The sequence below is a fragment of the Vulpes vulpes genome, chromosome 16 (genome assembly GCF_048418805.1).
Source record: "Vulpes vulpes isolate BD-2025 chromosome 16, VulVul3, whole genome shotgun sequence".
Lineage (NCBI taxonomy): Eukaryota > Metazoa > Chordata > Mammalia > Carnivora > Canidae > Vulpes > Vulpes vulpes.
Genome location: NC_132795.1, coordinates 6152853 through 6174303, shown reverse-complemented (window position 1 = coordinate 6174303; position 21451 = coordinate 6152853). Strand labels below are relative to the sequence as shown.

At 58.2% G+C, this 21451-nt stretch overlaps 1 protein-coding gene across 3 annotated transcripts in view; it reads right to left on the bottom strand.

Moving 5' to 3' along the window:
* TNS1 (tensin 1) overlaps positions 1-21451 on the bottom strand; it is a 229696-nt gene that overhangs the window by 205384 nt on the left and 2861 nt on the right. The window contains exon 1 of one of the 3 annotated variants that reach the window (XM_026002181.2): positions 280-401. The exons of the other annotated variants lie outside the window; for them this stretch is intronic. Coding sequence (XP_025857966.2) covers positions 280-375 — 96 coding nt within the window. The 5' untranslated portion in view covers positions 376-401. Of the gene's footprint in view, positions 1-279; positions 402-21451 lie in introns of those variants that run through there. 3 annotated transcript variants of the gene reach the window in all.

Below are 21451 nucleotides of genomic sequence, written 5' to 3'. Positions count from 1 at the left end.
CTCCCCAGGAGTCTGCCCCACAGGTAGGGGCTCCCCAGGAGTCTGTGCCCCACAGGTAGGGGCTCCCCAGGAGTCTGTGCCCCACAGGTAGGGGCCCCCCAGGAGTCTGCCCCACAGGTAGGGGCCCCCCAGGAGTCCCCGAACTCTGAGAAAGGCCAGGCTGACGAGGGTCACCCGGGGTGTGCGGGAGGGTGGGAGGGTGATGGATCCATGGGGCGCGGGAGTGCCTGTCTGGGAGCGGCCGGGGCGCAGGTGCCCGGAGAGGCCGAGGGCATTTACCTGGCTGCGGAGGCAGAGGCGCAGGGGCAGCAGGCAGGAGAAGAGGTACTTGCCCCACCGGATCGCGCAGGAGAAGCACCAGCTCAGCCGAGTCATGGTGACCCGGGCCGGCGCCGCGGGCGGGCGCGAGGGTCTGCGGACCGGGACGCCGGGCGGTGGGAGGAGGCCGGCGGGGGCCGGGGCAGCGGCGAGCCGGGCCCCCTCTAGCGGGAGGAGCCGCCCCGACGTGGCCGCATCTCCCCGGAAGCCCCTGCGGGCGGCGCGGGCGCGGCGGGGCGCTTCCCCCCGCGGGGACCGCCTCCCGGGCCGGCTGGGGGGGGCGGAGCACCCCGGGACCGGCGGCTGGGGCAGGGGGGGGGGCGTCCACCTGCGGCCCGCGTTGCTCCCGCTGCAGGGAGGGTGTGAGCCGCGGGCGTGCGCGGCTCCCCGGACCTCGCTCGCTCTGTATCGCTCCCCAGGGCACAGTGTGGTTCACTTCCACCGAGGCCGCCGGCCCCCAGGACGAGCAGAAACATCCACGGGCGCCCGTGGGGACGCGGGGCACCCCGGGCGGGCTGTCCCGACGCAGCGCCAGCCCCCGACCCGGCCGCGCTCAGACTCCTCCAGCCACGGCAGGGAGTCGGGGCTCTGAGCATCCCGAGCCTGCGCAGGCTGGCAGGGACCCTGCCCCGGGGGCTGGACCAGCGCAGATGGGTGGGAGCTGGACACCCCCCCGCCCCCGCAGCTGTGGCTCAGGGCGCACCCCTGCCCATCTTCACTTTCTGTCCCGCCCCGGGGCTGCCCCTGGAGCCGGGGACCCTCCTCTGCCTCTGCGGTCCTCGGATGTGAACAGAGGATGGGGCCTCTCGGGAATGCTGTTTGGGGTGACCACGCTGTGCCCCTGGAACTGGGAGAGGAGTGAGAAGGAGGTGCAGGACTGGGTGGGGGGGGGGGGGGGAGAGAGAGACAGAGACAGAGAGCCAAAATCAGGGAGAGGCGGCCGGAGCCCCACTGCCAGGCTCCGGAGAGGTGGTCAGGCAGCCATGAGCTTTGCCCCTGCTTCTGCTGCTGCAGAGAAACCGGGAGGGCAGGCAGCCAAGCCTGGAGGGAAAGGGGCGGGGGAGCTGCGCGCCAGCAGGACCCTGCCAGGGCCTCTTCCGCCGCAGCCGGCCCTGGGAGCCTAGCGCAGGCTGGAGACCCCACCCCCAGGGCCCCCATCGCCATTGCCGGCACCGCCCAGCCAGGCTTTCCTGGGACCATCACGGGGCCGCTTTTTCTTGGCAATGCTGTCTCTCTGTCCCCTTGCCCTCACCCCTGCCCCAAGCTCTCCCCTACTCCAGCAGATTTCTCAGGCCCTGCCCCCCTCCCTCCTTCAGATCCCCACCAGGAGACAAGGCAGTGGGGTACAGTGCTTCCGGGGAGATTGGGCAGGAACACAGTGAAAGAGAAGGAAGGCGTCCCAGCTGGTGCATGGATGGCTAGTGAGAGGGGGAAAGACAGACACTAGGGCCCTCAGCCCCTAATAGTTCCCCAAGCAAGGGAACCACCATCACCCCCATCTCCCCCACACCCCATCACCACCACCACACACACACACAGAAGGCTCTGGGTGAAAGCTGGAGGGGAGTCTCAGAAAAGGAGGTGGAGAGGCAGTGGGACTCTCTCAGCCTCCTGCTAAAGTGAGCTGACCCCTAGCAGGCCCTCGCTCATGCCCATGACCCCTGGCGAAGTCTCCGGCACTGCTGAAGTCCCTTCCAGGCCTGCAGAGGGGCCTCCCTCCTCTCTGGGGGTCCTGCATCTCCAGAGCCTCCCCACCCGGGGAACCAGAGGAAATGGATAAGACGTGAGACGTTAGGAAATGGGGCTTAATCCATAGCAAGTGGAATAAAGTTTAATCAAAAGGAATCACTTGTTGAATTTTTTAAATTGGAGGAAGTCCTTCCGATAGGAGGAGGCTATCTGAGGCCCTGCTCAGCCAAAGAGATGAAGACAAGATGACTTTTTCTTAAGAGCATCCTTGAGTCTCCCTGGTACTTAGGGCACGAAAGGCACTTACCAAACACAGAAAGAAAAGAGGGAGGGGAGGAAGAAATAGAAGGAGGCTGGGGCTAGACCCAGCTCTTCCCCAGGGAGATCCTGAAGAAAAAGGCTCAGAAAGGCAGAGAGCCCTTTACTTCATCCACTGCCCAGCAGGAGGTGTTCTTCTTAAGCCCAGGACCCTCCAGAGAGGAAGGGAACAGTGTAGGCTGACAAGGACATGAAGTCCAGCCCATCACGGCCTGGAGCTGCTCCCCAGCACTCTCCCCACCCCCTAACCTCTGGCCTCACTTCATGGCCTGTGGCTTAATTCCTGAAGATCAGTGTAGTCCTGCTGCCATGTGTTCTGTCTTGGCAGGACCCAGAAACATGTCCCCCCGGGGAGTTCGATGCCTCATGGGAAATCACAAGTCCTCTGTTCTGTTTTTGCCACCAGAGGAGGTCAGAATCCTGAGACTAACAGCTGCAGGACCCCCCAGAACCTCCTGGAAGGTTTCAGCAAGGATCCCTTGGCTGCTTCTTCCACCAAAACATTTGTGTTTGGCGGGGCGGTGATGAGGAGGAACCTAATCCCAAAAGGTCTCTCAGTCTCAACTCCTTTTTCCTGCAAAGTACTCAAAGCACCAGAAACTGCATGCAGCTCCTGGTGGTGTTTAGCAAATCTTTCCTCCCTCTCCTTCTTCTTCCAGGCCCCTGAGCATCAGGGACAGAGATGCAAGGCTCCACAGAATGGACCAGACATGGATGCTCAGACACAGGGGACCATGTATTACAGCCAACACATGGAGTGAGGGAGGGGTTGGGATGAGCCTGGTCCATCAGAGGACCTCACATTAGACCTCCAACCCCTACAGTGTCCACTTGGGTGCCAGATAGGAGCCTCCCCCCCCCCACAGCTGTTAACTCTCCCTCCCCATTGGAGCTTTTGAAAAGTTGGTCACCATCCTCAGAGGGTCAACCAACCCTCCAATGACTGCTTCTACCCATGTGACATGGCCCTGCCCACACCTCCATGGTCCCCAGGGCCTGACCCCTGGCGCTGCCACCCTCTGAGATCCCTGCTCTTCCTCCTCTCCTCAGTTAGAGTCCACACTGGCAAGCTAGGCAGTGCTGCAGGGCTGGCCAGGGTTCGAAGGAGGAGGAATTTCTTCTCCTCGGCCCACTCTGGTTCACACAGCCCAGAGACCCGAATACTGTGTGCAGGCCAGGGAGGAAATTCCAGAGATGAGGTGGGATAGAGGCCACGTACAGAGAGGGGGCCACTCTGAGCTTTTCTCCCCACGTTTTCCCTGGGTCCAAGCCAGGACGGCCCACTTTTCCCTTGAATGGAAGACAGGGAACCTTCCCAGAGGCAGCCAGCAAAGGTGTCAGAGAAATAATAGAGCAGGTCACAGCCACTAGCCCCCTGGGGACAGGCCTTGGTAGGAGGGCCCACCACTCGGGGGTGGGGGAGGCACAGAGCCTCCTCTGTCCCAGGGTCACGGTGCCCCCAGCTGGTTTTGTCTGTGGGGGGACAAAGGCAGCTCCTGTGTGGGGTGAATAGCTTGGGCATCTGATCAGAGGCTCCAGGTCTTCTTTTCACACCCACAGAGAGATGCACAGAGGCCGCTCCCCAGGGACCTCCTAGCCTTTTTCCTCCATCAGATGGGGACAGCTCTGGCAGGCCTGGCTTTCTCACTACCGGTTTCGACACCCTCCCAGCCATAACTAGTCCTCTTGTGGCCTCCAGGGGGCTCTCACCTGGGTCTCGCCTCCCGGGGTGGCTTCCCTAGAGCCCAGCACCCCACCTAGAAGGACCAAGGACCGGCAAGGACTGCAAGCATCATTACGCTGCCCAACCATCTATAAGGTTCCGAACTCAAACCATTCTCCCTCCATGCAACAGAATAGGGGGCCCTGCAGGGCTGGGTCCAGGGTCATCTCCTAGGTTCCCGTCTCCACGGACAGCCCCACGAAAGTCCTTGTGTACCCTCCCCCCGTCAGGCTTGTGTGACACCAGCATTTCTTCATAGCACTTAGCACCGCTTGCTGACAGGTTTGCTCACTATCCTGCCCCTTCCCCACCAGAACACCAGCTTCCTGAAGAGCTGATCCGTCTTTCCATTGTACCCCCCGCGTGCAGCACGGTGCTCGGTGCATGGACGATGAGCGTGCATTATGTGGTAGATCGGATGGGTGACCGCATGAATGAATGAAAGAAAGAAAGAAAGAAAGAAAGAAAGAAAGAAAGAAAGAAAGAAAAGAAGGAAGGAAGGAAGAAGGAAGGAAGGAAGGAAGGAAGGAAGGAAGGAAGGAAGGAAGGAAGGGCAATTCCTGCTTCCAAATGCACTTGGTCAGCCCCCAGCCCTGGATTAGGACAGGCCAGCGGGGAGTGTGGCGTTCTGCGTTCTTGCTGCTGCTGCAGCCAGGACGGGGAGGTCTTCGTGCAGCTCCACTCCACTTGCCCCTACTAGGGGCCCCGTGTTCCTTCCTATTCAGAAACAGCTCCCCAATATCCAGTCTTGATTCCAATTCAACTTGAAAGAGGCCCAACACGTTCTCCCAACACTCGATTTACATATGAGGAAACTGAGGCCCAGAGAAGTAAAGTGACTTGCCAGGGGTCACTCAGCTAGAAAGTAGCAGTGCCTGAACTGGATGGAGCCCCCCCCCCTCATTGTTTTTTCATATCACAGCATTGCAGATGGGGAGGGGAGAGGGAGAGAAGGGGGTTGGGAGAAAGGAAAGGCAGGAAGGGCTTTTCTCCTCTTATAGATATCCCAAGGAGGTGAGTCCCTAAGTCCTCTTTCTCCCTTTCACCCCTTTAACCCCGTCTCTGACCCCTGACAGGCAGGAAGTTCTTCCTAACACCTAACCTCCACCCACCCCCCTCAAATTCCAAAGCGTAGCCTCTTGGACTGCCTTGCCTGGGGAGGAACAACTTGGTCCCTCTTCCACACAATGAATGCCTTCAGGCGCTGGCAGCTCATTATTCAAGCCCCCATCCCCACCCCACCCCCAGCTCTCTTTATTCTGCTGGATGAGAATCCTGGGTCCTCTGGGCCCCTTTCCAAACAACTTCCATCACCACCCGGTGGCTGACATGATAAATGGTGGACCGTGGGGGGAGGGGCGGGGACAGACCCGGAGTGATGGTGAGGATCGATCCACTGGGGAGCCCGAGGCCTGGTCCCTCCCCCCACCGGGGCAGGCCAGAGCTTCTGGGGGTGGGGAAGTCAGAACAGGGGCCCTCAGGTCATCCTGGTCATCCCTCTGCCCCTGGGGTGCTGGTTGCAGGGCCCCACGTGGAAACTGCAGACCAGGAGCTGGGCAGCTGGGTCTGAGCCCAGGCTCCTGCATGAGATTAAAGCAGGGACTGTCTAATTGATTCTGATGGAACTGGGAGAGGGAGGGAGATGAATGGAGAGGGCAGGGGGGGCAGGGGAAAGCGGAGAGGAAGGGAGGTGGGCAGGGGAGGGCCCAGCCTGGGAAGCCCAATTGCATCAGAACAAGCTAATACAATTATCATTCACCTCCACCCCCACCCCCCCACCCACCCTGCTCAGCCCCCTCCCCCTCCTGGGAAACCAGCCCCCTGACTGGTCTGCCCCAGAACCGGTCAGGGAGGGTGGGTGGGCGTGGGAGCCACAGAGGAGAGGAGCTGGGTTAAAGGCCCCCAGTCCCAGAAGCAAGATGACACAGAAAGGCAAAGACAGTGACAGTGACCGGCAGACAGCTAGAGACATCCGGAGCCGGAGACGGGCAAACGGAGGCAGATACAGACAGATAAGCAGATCCCCATCTACACCCTCTTCACCCAGCAGCCTCCCTCCGGTCCCACTCCTGGCACGCCTCCCCACCCTCCCCCAGTCCCCTCGCTGGACTCCTCTCCTGGGTGCACCCCTGACCACGGAGTGAGGAAATGGCAGGGAGTCTGGGCAAAGGGACCCCAGGGCTCTCAGGCTCCCCACGTAGCCCAGGGCCCTCAGCCTGCGCCCTGCTGTCCTCCAGGGAAACAGGAGAAGGAAGTAGGGCCGGGAGGAGCCAGGAGCTCCGGGGTCACTGAGACAGATCCCAGGTGGACCTCAAGACTGAGCTGCAGACAGAAGGGGGAAACGGAGCCTCCAAGAGAGACAAGCAAGGACAGGAGAGGCCCTGGGGCCGAGATCGTCAAAGCGGGGAAGCGAGAGAAAGCCCGGGTGAGTGGAGAGAAGGAGGCGAGCAAGACAGAAAGACAGGAGGCCAGCGCAAGGACAAGGAGGTGGGGAGGAGGGTGACCATCTCACAAAAGGCGGCAGCGAAGGGCACTGGGTGAGGGCAGGAGAGGCCAGGAATCAATAAAAGAGGAGAGAAGAGAGTAGGTACCACCTGCCAGCCAGCCAGGGAAACTGAGGCACACCACAAGGTGACATGGCCTCATGCCCAAGCTCCAGAAGCAAGGGACTCCCACCAGGGCCCAGCTGCAGGCCACTTGATTCCTGACTAGGAGGAGGCCTCAGCTGGCTCAGAACAAGCTCCCGAGGGGACCCAAGCCCCACCAGAAGCAAATTCTTCACCATTCCACAGATGCCAGGAAGAACGGCACCTCGGTGCCCCCAGGCTGGATCCTGCATCCTCCCAAGGCTGGAGGCCCTCCTAGGGCCTAGAGACTTCCATTTGCTCCTCTGCCCTGAACGGTTCAATGTGGCTTCCTTCCTCTTCCCGATCCCCAAAGGGCCCTACACCCCCTGTGTGACCCACTCAAGCTTGGCTTCTGGCATGTTCTAATTCTCACTCTTGTCTGGTAGCTTCAGGGCAGACCAGGGCCGGCCTGGGCCCCGGACAGATCAGAGAAGGGGAAGTTACTGATGTAGCCCCTGGATGTCTGAGCCAAGTCACGAGGCCACGAGGGGTGAGGAGTCAGACCCAAGGACAGAAGGCACAGCCCCCCTGGGAGCTGGCATCGTCTGGGGAACGGACACCGCCACCTCTCCTTTCTGGTCTCCCAGCGCTGCTGTCGAGAGCATGCCAGGAGAAAGCTTATGGGAAGTGTCACCTCCCGAAGGAAAGGATACAGGTTCAAAGCCAGCGGAGACCAGGGTCCTAACCCTGACCCTGACACTTACTGGCTGTGTGACCTGGGAGAGATTCTTCCCTCTTCTGAGCCTGTGTCCCCTTCTGTAAAATGGAGACGAGGACCCTAACCTCACACGGTAGTTGTCAGGATGGAATTAAACATGACAATGCCTCCTGGCACCGGGCCTGATGCATCAGAGTACCCTAGGGTGCTACTGGGCAAATATCTCAGAACCTCGGGCCAAGAGGGGCCACCCGGGGGTGACTGTCAAAGCAAGTTCACCCACCTCCACCGGACAGACACTCCCCACCAGAACCTTCGGCAAGAGCACCCTGTCTGGAACACACAGTTCACACCACCATCTGGGGAATGGACACCCGGGGAAGAGGAGCCAGGAGGCCCAGCAGGATGAGCCAAAACAGCATTGTTAGGCCATGTTGGAAGCCGGCCAGAGGAGAGGTAGAATGGGGGCACAGGAGCCCAGAAGAAGCCAGAACTCAGGAAGAAAGAGGGCTCGAGGGAAGCCTCCGGGGCAGAGAAAACAGAAGGAAAAAGCAAAACGGTGAGCTCCTGAGTTCCCACCCACCCTGAAGATCGACGTGAGGAAATGGGTCTGGACCGAAGCAGGAGATACTCGAGTTAGACAACGCAGAACTTCCGATGCAGGGCCACACCGACAGAGAGGGCCCTGTTTCCACCCCATTATTTCCCCACTCTCCTTTAAACCGCCCTAACGTTGAGTCTTCAACGTCCCATTACTTAGCATAAAACCTCAGTATTAGAAGTCCCTGTTCTCCTTAGCAGGAAAATAGGCCAGTCTTGCTTCCCTGCTCCCCGAATCCCCAGACTCACTCAGCCCAGCACCCTCCCTGCAGCTTCTCTGGCAGCCCTACCATCCGTGGCCATCTCAGATGCCTGGAGTCGGGACCACTTCCCACAGAGACCTCTACCCCCAGCCCCTCAGAACCCCCTTCTGCCTCCACCAGGCCTGGCCTGAGCTGCTCACACCTGGCTGTGCCTCCTACCGGTTGTGCCCCTCCCTGTTTTCTGTCCAGGAGGCAGAGTGTGAGGTGCACAGGCTGACGGCTGGGAGCAGGGGAGGCGGGAGTTTTCAAGTAACTTTGGGGACGTTGGGGGGAAGGAAGCCTTCATAGAGAAAGGTTGATAGAACCCCATTACTATTATTTTTTAATATTTTACTTGTTAATTCGTGGGAGACAGAGGCAGAGGGAAAAGCAGGCTCCCTGTGGGGAGCCCCATGCAGGACTTGATCCCAGGACCCCATTATTGTTCCCGAAAGCTTGTAAGAAAGGGCTGGGACTTGGTTCAAAAGGACCAGAAATGGGCCTGGAAAGAGAAGAGGCAGGTACGACATACCCACACTTAGGTAACACGCATGCCCCGCGCAGGACGAAGCGAGCATCCTGCAGGGCCAGATCCAGGGCTGGGGCCGTGTAGACAAGGAGCAGGGGACCAGGGCAGAAAGGAATGGAAGGGAGTCGAGCTGAGAACTCCTCAGAAAGAGAAAAGCAGGTGCTCAAAGGAACTTTCTGACAAATGATATTCAAGCCTAATGCAAAGAGTATGCAATGGAGGTGGCCCCACGCGGAATTCTTTCTCTATGCTTGACTGTGATGAGGTGTGGTGTGGGGTGTCGGGCTGCAGGGAAGAAACGCCCCCAGCCCCCCAGCCCCCCAGCCCCTTACCTCCCTGCAGGTGATCCCTCTCTCCCTCCAACCTTGGGCCCCAGAGAGAGGACCTCATGGGGCTCTCCCCACCCTTGGGTCTCTCTCTAGGCCTCCAAAGCTCCTCCTATCTCCGCCCCTCACACCCCAAACTTCTGTCTTCTGCAAGGGGCTAGTCCCCTAGGATCCTGCCTCCCGCAGAGGGAAGCTTTCTGTCGATAAAAAGAGGAAGGGAGGCCACAAAAGGGAAATGAATTCATCAACAATCTGAGGGGCAGCAGGGGCCCCTGGGATCACCCCAGTCAGCCCTCCGCCTCCCCAGAGATCTCCTCCAGCCCAGGCCCACCAGGGTCCCTCTTGGCTTAAAGTTCTGGAAGGGAGACCCTACAGCCCACCTGGATCATCCTGTTCTCTGGCTTCACAGCCCTGCTTGGCTGGGAAGTGCTTCCAGTTGTCTGACCTGCTGCTGTTTTCAAGCTGGCTTCAGGCTGTCCCGTCAGTAGCCTCCAGGCCATACTTAGGACAGGAGGAGAGGGAAGACCCTGCGTCTGGGTCACAGGACAGGCTGCGTGTTCCAGCCCTCCTGACCAGTCACACAGCCCCTCTGCCTGCCAGCTTTGCTCCTTTTGTTTTCCTAAGCTTTGATTTTTAAGTAATCTCTACACCCAACGTGGGGCTCGAACTCACAACCCGAGATCGAGTCATACGCTCCACCGACTGAGTCAGGTGCCCCCCCCAACACCGCCCTTCTGCAGGTGACAGCAGCCAAAGCCCCGAGAAGTGGATACTTCCGGTGACATGGGCCAACTGAATATACACATTTACTAGTGCTCCCTCTTGAAACTCCTCTAAAACAACAGCAAAGAAGAAAAAGAACACATTTTTTTAAATTACAGCAGAAAGCCAGGAGGACAAATAAAACAAACAGAAAAAGAAGACGCAACCGTGGAGCGCCACTCAGCACCGCATAAGCACTACACCTGCCCAAATAGTAAAACCCTTCTGTTCCGGTTGATAAATAGCTACTGCACTCCCCCCCCCCCATCATACCTCCCCAGCCCCTGCCCCAGTGCTCTGGCCCTTCCCAGGACCTGAAGGGGCTACTTCCTGGCCAGCGGGGGGTGGGAGTATGCTCAGGACTGCGCCAGCCTCCCAACCCAGTCACCAGGATCTCTTGTTAAATATTTTGATTATCACCCTTGACAACAGTATCAAAATTCTGGGACCTGGAGGACAGATGGATGAGGAGGATCTGCGAGCCCGAGAAAGCTGTACCTGAACTGGCTGTAAAAAAAAGCCCAAGCCGAGAAGCCACCAGACCCTCCGGCACAGGACCCTCCAAAGGCTCTGGATCGCCAGAGGCAGGTGTCTCTGGGCATGGGGGTGACTGAGAACTTAAACTAGAAGACAGGTAGGATTTGGAGAAGAGCTTGGTTTCCAGATCCTCTCTCTGACCCCCCAGCAGAAGGCAGGAGGCTTAGTCCCTAGAGAGAGAGTAGAACAGCAGGCCCTGGCCTGGGGGCCACCGGGCACAGTTTGAGGATGTGGGCATTGGTGGGAAAAAAGGGGGTTAAGTGTTTACTTAGTATGAGGCAGTCAGGCCCCGTACCTGCCCCCAGGCAGAGAAGCGAGACTTCTCTGGGGATCCGACAGGCCCAGGAGGAGGAGGGACCCAGGTATAGACGGGAGGCTCCCCGATGCAGCAGGCCGGCCAGGTCCCCGAGAGTGAAGCCCTGGGTGGGCCCGTTCCCACCCTCAGAGCCAACCACCTACCCCTTAGGGTCCCACTTGAAACATAAGCCAAAACCCCAGGCTGCAGGCATCAGGGGAAAGCTTAACAGCCAAGCAGTAGAGCCGCAGAGCCACTTGGGGGAAGCAGGTGGCGCGCAGGGAGAAAACCTGAGGATAAAGTTATTGACAGAGACCGGAGAAGAAAGCGCATCCAAGAGACAGGAACAGAAGGCCACAGATTCGTTCACTCATTCAAAGAATATTCAGAAAACCAGCAAACCAAAAAGCTGTTGGGAATTCATTTAAAAATACAGAGCCCAGGGGCGCCTGGATGGCTCCGGTGGTTAAGTGTCTGCCTTCAGCTCAGGTCACAATCCTGGGGTCCTGGGATGGAGCCCCAAGTCGGGCTCCCAGCTCCGCGGGGAGTCGGCTTCTCCCTCTCTTCTCCACTCTGCTCGTGCTCTCTCTTTCTCTTATAAATAAATAATCTTAAAAAAAAAAAAAAAAAAGGACAGAGCCCAGACTGAGGCCCTCACTAGGCCCTGGGGCATACCTGCCCCTTCACCCGCTCTGCACAGGCTGGCAGCAGGCCAGGCTCTCCGCCCCAAGAAGCTCTGCATGCCCCTCAGGGTCCCCAGAGCCCACGATGGGAGCGATCTGGAGACCAGATGACATGGAGACCCAGACACAGGGAGGGACCCAAGCGGCCAGGAAGAGACGAGGGTCCAGGGCCTGGGGGCCTGTCTACAAGCTCACCAGTCCCCCTGGAGCTCTGCCAACCACTGACCCAGCAGAGATGCACCAAGCAGAAGCCCCAGGAGGCGGAAGGCCCATCTCACAGGCGGGAAAAGCTCCTGTGCAAAGAGGTTGAGTCACTGCTCAAGGTCCAAAGCAAGAGAAGCGCAGAGCTAGGAAGGTGAATTCCCAACCTTCGTGCAACAAAACTATCTAAAGCTGGAGTGTCTACACCTCCAGTCTGAGAGTCTCGACTTGGGTTCAAGTCCTGGCCATTGACACTCACCAGCTAGGAATCCTGGGTTGATCCCAGCCCTCGGTTCAGGTCTTTCTGCTCATGTGTCACCCACCAGCACCAGAAAGTCCCTCCCGGGTGTCGCTGGGCCCCATGGCCCTCCAACCGGGCTTCGGGCTGCAGCAGGATGGTGGGGAGGCCCCAAGGCCCCAGCAGAGTGTGCCCCCCAAGGAGACCATGAGGGACCTGTAGGGATGACCCTGCCTCTGCCCCAGACTGCCCTGAAAACACCCCAAGCGTGGGCCTATTTTTAGCCAGGCCCCAGCAGGCAGCCAGCCACCCAGAGTTATTCTAGACTGTGGGGTCATCAGCATCAGGTTGGCCAGGGTAAAGGGGAGCCAGGGCTGCGGCTGCGGAAATGGCACCCCAGAGAGGAGACACCCGAGGACTGAGGGAGGGGCAGGAGGAGGCCCTCCCTCCGGAGCAAGGAGTCAGGGCCAGGGAGGGCTGAGTTGGAAAAGTCCAGGAAAGGCTGGGATCCTGGGATGGCAGTAGGGGACAGGGCCTCCCTGGAACTGGCACCACGGGGCAGGGACGGGGTCTGCTTGACTCTACCCGGTGCCAGGGGGCAGTGCCAAAGGAGGCAGAGGCCAGGCTAAGAATGAGGGACGGCCACGGATGGAGCGAGCTGGGAGGACGGACAAGGGGCAGGGCAGGGAGAGGAGAGACAGACTGGCAAAGAGACAGAACGACAAGAGAATTGAGAGCTGGGTAGAGGTGGGGGTGGGGGCGCAGCACCCGGTCCTGGGGACAGTCTTGTCCTCACTCCACACACCCCGGGCCCAATCGCCCTCCTCAAAAGCACCCAGTCTCCTTCCACCCACCAGGGCCTCTCAGCCTTGGAGTAGAGGCGCCAGGACCATCGGCATCCCTGACTCCTTCCAAGGCTCCTCCCTGCCCCCCAGTTACATGGGAAAGCGGAAAGCCGCCAAGCTCAGGCACGGACGTGAGTGCACGCACACGAGTGCATGCACACACACACACACACACACACACACGCACCCACGCACACGCACAGCCACCCGGGAAGAGAAGGGACAATGGAGAGGGGAGAGAGGGGTGTCTTTTTGTCCCCCTGCCCAGCCTTGGGAGCTCAAAGCCACACAAAGACCTTCACACAGGGCCTCTGGCTCCCAGAGCGGGAGATAAATGGGGGGAGAGGGGGAAAGGGCACCCCCAGAGCTGCATATGCCCATTAGTGGGTCTGGGAAGCAAAATGGGGGCGGTTCTCACAGCCACAGAGGCCACAGAAGAGCTCAGCGGGAGGGGGAGGTAGGGTGGGGTGGGGCTCAGGGGGAAAGCCAGGGCCAGACGTGGCTTCCTGGAGGAGGCAGTCAGAGGTACTAACCTGCTGGAGGCTTCGAGAGAGGGGTCGCTGGGCTTCCTTGTCCAGCCTAAGTGAGGGGGCAACAGGCCTAACCCCACCCTATCCCCAAAGATTGTGGGGAGGCCACAGATCACCCCATCTTCCTTCCCCCTTCCCTATGCAGCCTGGGTCTGGCTGGGACAAGGGTGGATACCTTCTTTAGGGCTGAAGGCCAGGCCGGGGTCCCCAGGAGAACTGACCACTCAAGCGAGAAAACAGCTTCTTCTCCAAGGAGTCCAGTGGGAACAAGGGGAACCTCTCCCTTTGCTCCTACTGCACACCCTCCACGTCCTGTGGGGGGGCCGTGCTGCTCAGAAGAATGGGTGAGGAGGAGAGAGGCCACGTGCGGTGAGCCGGGAACCCTAAGACCTGGCTTGCATCCTAACTATGCTAAAGCAGCAGGGCTGTTGACAAGTCACCCCCCAGGGCCTCAACTTCCCCATCTGTGAACTAGGGTAACGAAGCCTGCTCACAACACTGGTCAGGGTTGTCGTGAGCATCACGTGAGGCTCTTTTTGAGGGCATTTATTATCATTATTGCCAAGCGACCTCTGACCTGCCAGACAAGTCAGAGACCCCCAAGCCCGGGGCTCTCCCCCATTCCTACCTCCACTTTCTACTTTCTGAGAGGAGTGCCCAGGTGAGGCTTCCAGCCAGCGAGTGAAGGGGTCAACCAGATGATCTCAAAGCCTCCTTCCCCGGGGAGGAAGGAGACTACTGTTTATTGGGGGCCTACTTCCGACGTGCTAGGAGCTTGACCTGCATCAGCCCCCTCAATCTCCTGGCTAACCCTGCAACGTAGGTGCTGTGATTCCCATATCCCAGATGAGGAAACGGAGCTCACCAAGTCGTCAGTGGCCGAGCCCAGATCTGTGACCAGAGCAGCCCAAGCCCTGGGTCCACGCTTTTCGACCACAAACACTCCCTCGTTTCAGCACGGCAGTGTTAGGAGCTCCCCTGCCTCATCCCCGTCCCCAATCCCTGTAACCTCAGAGCAGAGCTCCCAGAATGGCCTCCTCCCCCAACAGCCATCCTCAGCTGACCCTAGGACTCAGGACCGCAGAGGGTGACAAAAGAAAGACAGGAGATGCCAACAAGAACAGAGTGTGGACGGGCTGGCACGGTGCTGCCTACCCACTGTGTCCCAGGGCTTGGCGTGTACCATGGGGCTGGCTCCGCATAACAGCCGGGGGGGTGGGGGGGGTGTGCTCCCATTTTACAGGTAGGAAGTGAAGGCTCAGAGGCGTGAAGTAGCATTTCCAGGGCACCCTGCTAAGTGGTAGTGAGCAAGGATTCATCCAGCTGCCGTCCCCTGATGCCTGCGCCCTCCACAACACGGCTTGGGAGGAGGAGGCCTGAGGCCTGGGAAGAAACAGTGTTGAGTCCCACAGGGAGCCCAGGGGTCTTGCCTCAGAATGCAGAAGCCCAGAGAACACCCCCCCCCCCCACCTCCAGCTCACTCACCCCCTGCTGCTTTGTGCAATTCCATTAAGAAGCAAAGGAATAAATTAGCCCTGCTTAGCATATTGAGTGGCTGGGGTTCAAGAGGCCGTCTGGGTGGCTCTGGGTGGCTCGCACATCTCACTGCAGCCTGCCAGCAGCGGCCATGGTGGGGAGCCCATGGGGCGGCGGAGGGGGGTGCGGTCTGGCCACGCTGGGCCTGCTCCGACCGCCCACAGATGGCCTCAGCTCAGTGCCCAGAAGCCCTTGCTCCTGCTCCAATTTCATTCCCCTAATGGTGCCGCAGCTTGGCACCTGCTCTCGCACCCCTGCCCCGTGCTCTGGCCAGCCCCAGAGGACGCCCAAGGGTAGTGTCAGGGGTAGCGTCGTGCTGCCCATCCTCCCAGGATGCACTCCGAGATGGATGGCTCTGTTCAGGGTGGAAGAGGAGAACAGCATGACACAGGGTCCTAGATGCCCCTGGGGAGGCTCTCACTGGCCTGGTGCACCCATGCCTCAGTTTACCCCTCCACACTGAGACACCCCAAGCACAGAGGAAAGGCGGGGAGGTGAACAGAGGGCCAATCCCAAAGGCCAAGTGGGTCGTCCCTCTGCCCGGGCAGGAGCACACCAGTTGATGTGACCAGGACATTAACTCTACAGCCAGGAGTCAGCCCGAGGCCAGGCCCAGCAGGCCCAGGCCTGGAAGGGAGCAGGACCGCCTGGGGCCCAGTCTGCTGCCTCCTCCCACATCAAGGGGTCACTCCCCTCCACCCACCCACCCCCCAGTGCACCCCAGACCCCCAGGATGTGGGGCCTCCTCCTCCTCCTGGATCTCCAGGCCTCCTGGCAGCCCCAAGAACACACCCTTGAGACCTCCCGCTGACCAGACCAGGACCGGCCAAGGCCGCAGCTGTGCGCCTTGGAACCACCGCTGTGCTCGCTGAGGCCAGGCCTCGGAAGGGGCCCCCCATTGCCAGAGCACAGGGGCAGCTCTCAAGCAGCCTTGATCCTGGCAGACACAGGCTCCGGGCCAACTTTGGTTCATGGATTCCCTGCTGGCTTTGCTCCGGAGCACACAGAGGTCGAGGACGCTTCCGTCCAGCCCGGGCCCCTCCGCCTCGGCCTCCCCTCCACTCAGGGTCAGACGCACAGGGCCAGCGGAAGGCCCTCCCAGCCTACCCTGGCTCCTTCCTTTCACTCCGGCATTTCCCCTAATAAAATCTTTACACATTTAATCCCATCTTGTTTCTTGGAGGACCCGGACTCATACAACTGCTCAGTAACCATAACAACACCAACGACAATAGCTACCCTTCTTTAAATGCTATCGATATGCCCCACACCGTTCTAAATGCTTTGAAGGGCAGCGAGGCACAGAGAAGTTACGTAATGTGCTCGGCGATGCACAGCCCCGAAGTGGCAAAGCCAAGGGTGACAACAGTTTAAATCCCAAAGTCCACTGTGTAACCACTACCCCTCACTCCCTCCTCTTTGAGAGACAGGCCAGCCCTCCTGCTTTCTGCCTCCGGGGAAAGAAAAAGGATAGAAAAAGGAATTGAAACCCCTGAAGAGTGGGCAAGACAAGGACGCAGAGAAAATCGAGTGGAAATGGAGAGAGAGAAAGACGGCCCAGGTGACAGCCAGGGGACACTAGGAGGAGAGCCGGCTGTGGCCTCCTCGGGAAAGTCCTGATCCCATAAGGGGTGGGGGGTGCACCTCACCACCCCAGGCCAAGGACCAGCGAGCTCTGAGACCACAGGGAGCAGAAGAGGAAGGAGAAGGTGGCCCTGGAGCGCTTTCCAGCCCCGCCCACGTCTTGCCATCCGAGGCCCCCCCTCGGCCAGGCATGTGACTAGGGTGTGCCAGAGGTGTCAGCCAAGGGACTCCTGGCAGCACCCAGTCCCTGCAATCTCCATCCCTCCCCGCCTCCGCCATTCCTCGTCCTCCATCCCTTCCAGGGCAGAGCCAACAGGCCTAGCGGGCAGGGTCCCAGGGTCCCGACAAAGCCAGGCCTGTCCCCTGCCCGGCCTCCGTGGGAGTGCTCTCTGGGCTGGGCAGCAGGTAAACCTGAGCCAAAGGGACATGGCGGAGAGCCCGCTGTGTGTCCTCCAGGTGAGTTCCCAGCTTAACTCCTGGCCTGCCAGGCCACAGTGCTCCGGCTGGGCTGTTGGGGGAGGAGAGTGTTGGGAGAAGTGAAGTCTGGGGCGAAGAAGGGGAACCAGCTTCCAAGGGACCCCCGTACACACGCACACACGCATTTGCACATCCCCATGCGGTGCAGCCACATGAGAAAGATCCGTCACTGGCTCCAGGCACCCCACACCTGCCCATCATCCACCCCCCATCCTGTGTCAGAGATAGTCTAAGATGCAGACTCCATCTCCTCCCCACACACAAACTTCTGGGGGCTTTCTATGACCCACAGAAGTCTAAGGTCCAAACTCTTTAGCTTGGCATTCAAGGCCCTGCCCACACTGACCCACCTCTTTTCCAGCTTCTGATCCAGCCTCTCCCTTCCCACCCTATCTTCCAGCGCCCTGAGGGTACCACACACCTTCAGACCCCTGAGCTCCCCCACCCCCGTCCCTGTGTCAGTGAACTCCTACTCACCTTGTAGGACCCAGGTCAAAATGTCACCTCCTTTGGGAGGGCTTTCCAGACTGCCCCAGGCAAAGTAGGCCACCCCCTGTTCTTGAACCAGGGGACAGCTTATACAGGCTTCCTGCACCTTGTCTCCAGATGATGTGTTTGGGCTTCTCTTCCCTCCCCCTTGCCCCCAAACTAGGCCTCTAAACAGGGAAGACTAGTGTGTGTGCTCAGGACTTGGCAGAGGGCAGGTGAGTGGGAGGGAGGGAAGGTGGTGGTGGGCACAGGGATGATGGGTGGGCAGGCCAAAGGGGAGGAGCAGATGGGTGGAAAGGCAGATGAGCTGAGAGGGGAATAGACAAAGGAGAATCAAGAAGCTTCTACCAGGGCAGAAGCACATGACACATGGCCCCAGGGTCCATGGAACATTTGATAGAAGGCTTTGAGGATTGGGCCAGCCCTAAGGACACACCAGGCCATTCTTAACTCCTGGGCTTCAGCTGTGCCAGGAGGAGCGGGCTGAGGTGGGGTTTGATGGGGACACTGAGAAGTCCCTGAGAAGCGGGCGCTGGCAGGCATGTCAAGAGGAGCTACTCACCCTGAGGCCACAGGACAACTCCCTAGGCCTCCCAGTGACTGCCACCCACTGCTGGCCCCTGCGGATCACAGTCTTACTCCCCTCCACTCTCTCCAAACCTCCAAAAGGCCTCCGTCAGTGAACCTCCAACTAGGGCTGAGCTGGACCCCTGCGGTCTCATCCTCACTCCCCTCCCATCCCCATGCCCATGTCAGCTTCCCAAGCAGGACAGCCCCACCCAGCAGCAGCCACACCTGCCCACGGCCATCCCCTGTGCCTGGCCCTCACCCTGGGCTCTCCTGCCTTGTGGGGCCTCTACCTGCCCCAAGCTCACAGCGGCCATCCTTCCGTCGGAGGATGGAGCCCATCCATCCTCGGCTAGGTACCGAGGACACCAGATTCTCAAAAACTGAGCTCTGATCTAAAAACACTGGCTCTCAGACCCACTGGGGAGACAGACTTGTGAAGCAATATCACCAGAAGCACCCCGACTCTCTCGCGTCCTTGATCAGAAAGAGACACTAAAGTTGAGGTCCCTCATCCCCTATCCCTGGGGTGGGCTTCAGAGACCCAGCCTCTGCTCTGGGCGCGAGGACTCCTCGGGCTGGAAGAGGGAAGGGCTGGTCCAAAGTACCCGGGCTCTGGTGGGTAGAGAGTCAACTTAGAGGCCAAAGCTGGCATAATCAGCAAGGGGACCGAACCCTAGACATTGTCTGCGCTCCCTTTACTCCCCACCGCTTGGCTTCTTTGCAGATGGCACCCTCTGCTTCCCACCCACAGGCCCCTGCCCCTCCGGGGGCTGCCGTAGCTTGCCTGCCCTTGGCACCACGCTCTGTCCTGGTGCCAGGGGCCCTTGGCAAGTTCATACATCAAACAGGGAGGCAGTGGCTGGCTTCTTGCCCTTTGGGGAAGGAGGGAAAGTCAGAGGGCACAGCCCCATCCACAGCTTCACACCCTCCTGATCCACCAGGGACCCAGACCTGCCCCTAGGGAGTAGGTACGTCTGAGAGCCGTGGTCAGCTGACTCCCAGCCACCCCGACTCCAGTGCAAGTCTCTAGAGCTTCTTCCCCCTTCCCCTCCTACACTGAGCCCCACCTTGAGAGGGAGAGAAAGATGAGAAGAGTTACTGCAAAGGGACGTACTAGGAAGCCAGAGAATCTTCTCCCTTTCCCCAAATTGTCTCTCATCCCCCCCAAATGCCTGAAGTGCTCCCTTTATAGAATGCTGCCTCTGATTCTTGAGATGCTGGGGTCTTCCAGAGGCACCCATCGAAACAGAGGGATGAATCTACCCAACGGAAATCAGAACCAAAAGACTGGCCCAAAACTGTTCGTAGAAGAACTATTCCCAATAGCCCCAACCCGGAAACAACCCAAATGCCTATCAATAGCAGAACTGATAAGTAAATTGTGTATCTTCACATGGTGGAACACTGGCCAGCAATGAGAAGGAGCCATCTACAAGCAAGCACAAGACAACAGATAAAATCCACAACCATAATGTTGAGCAAAAGAAATCAGGCACGAAACAACCCACGCGATGGGCTCCGTCTATAAGAAGCTCTATAACACGGGACGCCTGGGTGGCTCAGCGGTTGAGCATCTGCCTTGGGCTCAGAGTATGATCCCGGGTCCCCAGGATTGAGTCCCACATCGAGCTCCCTGCATGGAGCCTCTTCTCCCTCTGCCTGTGTCTCTGCCTCTCTCTCTGTGTCTCTCATGATTAATAAATAAAATCTTAAAAAAAAAAAAAAAAGAAACTCTATAACAGAAAAATATACGTGGTTAGAAGTTGGGAGACCGAAGAACCCTCCCAGGGGAATTAATGCCTGGTGTGTCCAGTTTGGGAAAAGTCTGTGTGCTTCTCTGTATTTAGGAAACGCTTCGTATTTATAAAATACTAAACTGAAATGGAGCAGTGCCTGATGAAGCCTTATCAGCTGCCAGCTTTGGAAGATGAGGAGTCAGGTTCACACACACCCCTCTGCTTCATTCCCACCCATCTCCAGCCCATCTCCACCTCTTGGCCTTGTCCTTTCTCCACCTGAATCAGGCTCAGCCTCACTCCCTAAGCCCTCCCCATGGCCAACCACCTCTCTAACCTAAATCATTACCATCTCTCACCTGGATGACTGTAACTGCCTACCCCAGGCAGGCCTCCTTGCTTTGCCCTTCCCACCCTTCCCAATCCACATCCACACTGCATGGATGGGAGGGTTCATGGGGAGCCAGGAGCAGCCAGAGGAAGCCTCCGTCAAAAGCCTCCATCAAATCCTAAAAGGGCTCACACCTCTTCGCCTGAGGACCTTCAAGCGTGCTGTTCCCACCATCTAGGATGCTTCTCTTCCCTCCCTTCTGCTTGCACTTGGTCTTCCTGCTTAATTAAATACCACTTCCTCCACCTTCCCAGTCTAAATCTGATCCCTCCACTGGCTTCCATTACACCCTTACTTCTCTCCCACGGCACTGTTTCCATTAATGCATTTATTCTTGCAACTATTCATTTGTGCTCTGTCCTGCTGGATTGACACCACCTCTGTCTGCTTTTCCTGCTCTGTCTCCAGCTCCTAGCTCAATGCCTGGCTCAAATCAAGTGCTCAAAAATACTTGTCGACTAAGAAACTAAATCTTAATTGTTCCCACTACAAAAAAAAAAAAAAAAAAAGAACGATAATGAAGTGTTTTAGCTGAGGCTACAGTGGTAATCATATGGCAACATATAAATATATCATATTGATGCAACATACAAATGTATCACCGGGCCTCACAGTACACCTTAACCTTACACAATGTGGAATGTCAAATGTAGCTCAATAAAAATAAATTTGTGAAAATACATTAACCTACAGTGAAAAACTCAATTAAAGGCTAAGGTAATAAATATCCCCAAATTCCCCGCCTCGTCCTCAAAAAAAATTCTTATTGAATAAATGGCCAGGCCATTGCAGGCAGCCTTTGGGGAAGGCAGAGTGGCCTCTGGAAAAAAAAAAAAACTTCCATTTATCGGGGGTCAAGACACCTGGGTTGCGGTCCTGACTCTGACACTCACTTGTTTTGTGGCTATGGGCGTCACGTGTCTCCTCTCTGGGCTGCAGTGTGCTCATTTGTGACATATGGGGCCCATAGGTGGGCTTGAAGGAGTATATGACGTGTGTGTGTGTGTGTGTGTGTGTGTGTGTACACATGCCCACGCACATTTTCATAGCAAGAACATCCATAGCTTTCATCAGATTCTTAAAGGGATCTGTGACCTCAAAAGGTTCAGAACCACTAACCAAGATCCTTTTTGACTCTGATGGTCTATGATTATACATAACTAGAGAGAAAAAGGAAGTAATCAAACCCATAGTGGAGGGAATTAAAGAACTTTCATCAGGGGTGTAGGACCCCACAATAGGAACCCAGGGGAGGCTGCAGGATCTGGCCTTCTGGGGAACTCCTAAACTCAACAGGGCTCTAGGCAACTGGACAGAAGCCAGACCAACTGACCTGAGGGGCTGGTTTTTCGAGAGAGGAGGCGGAAGCAACCCAGAGTCTCCTCCTCTCTGCTCCTGCCACCATCTGACAAGCACCCACTTGTCTTGGGATACGGCAGAAAGCGAGGAGGCGAGGCTGGCACCTGGAGATGCCCTCCAGGCCCCTTGGCACCCAGGTCAGAGAAGGCTTGGCGGGAATGCTCAGGAGGGATGCCAAACCCCACCTT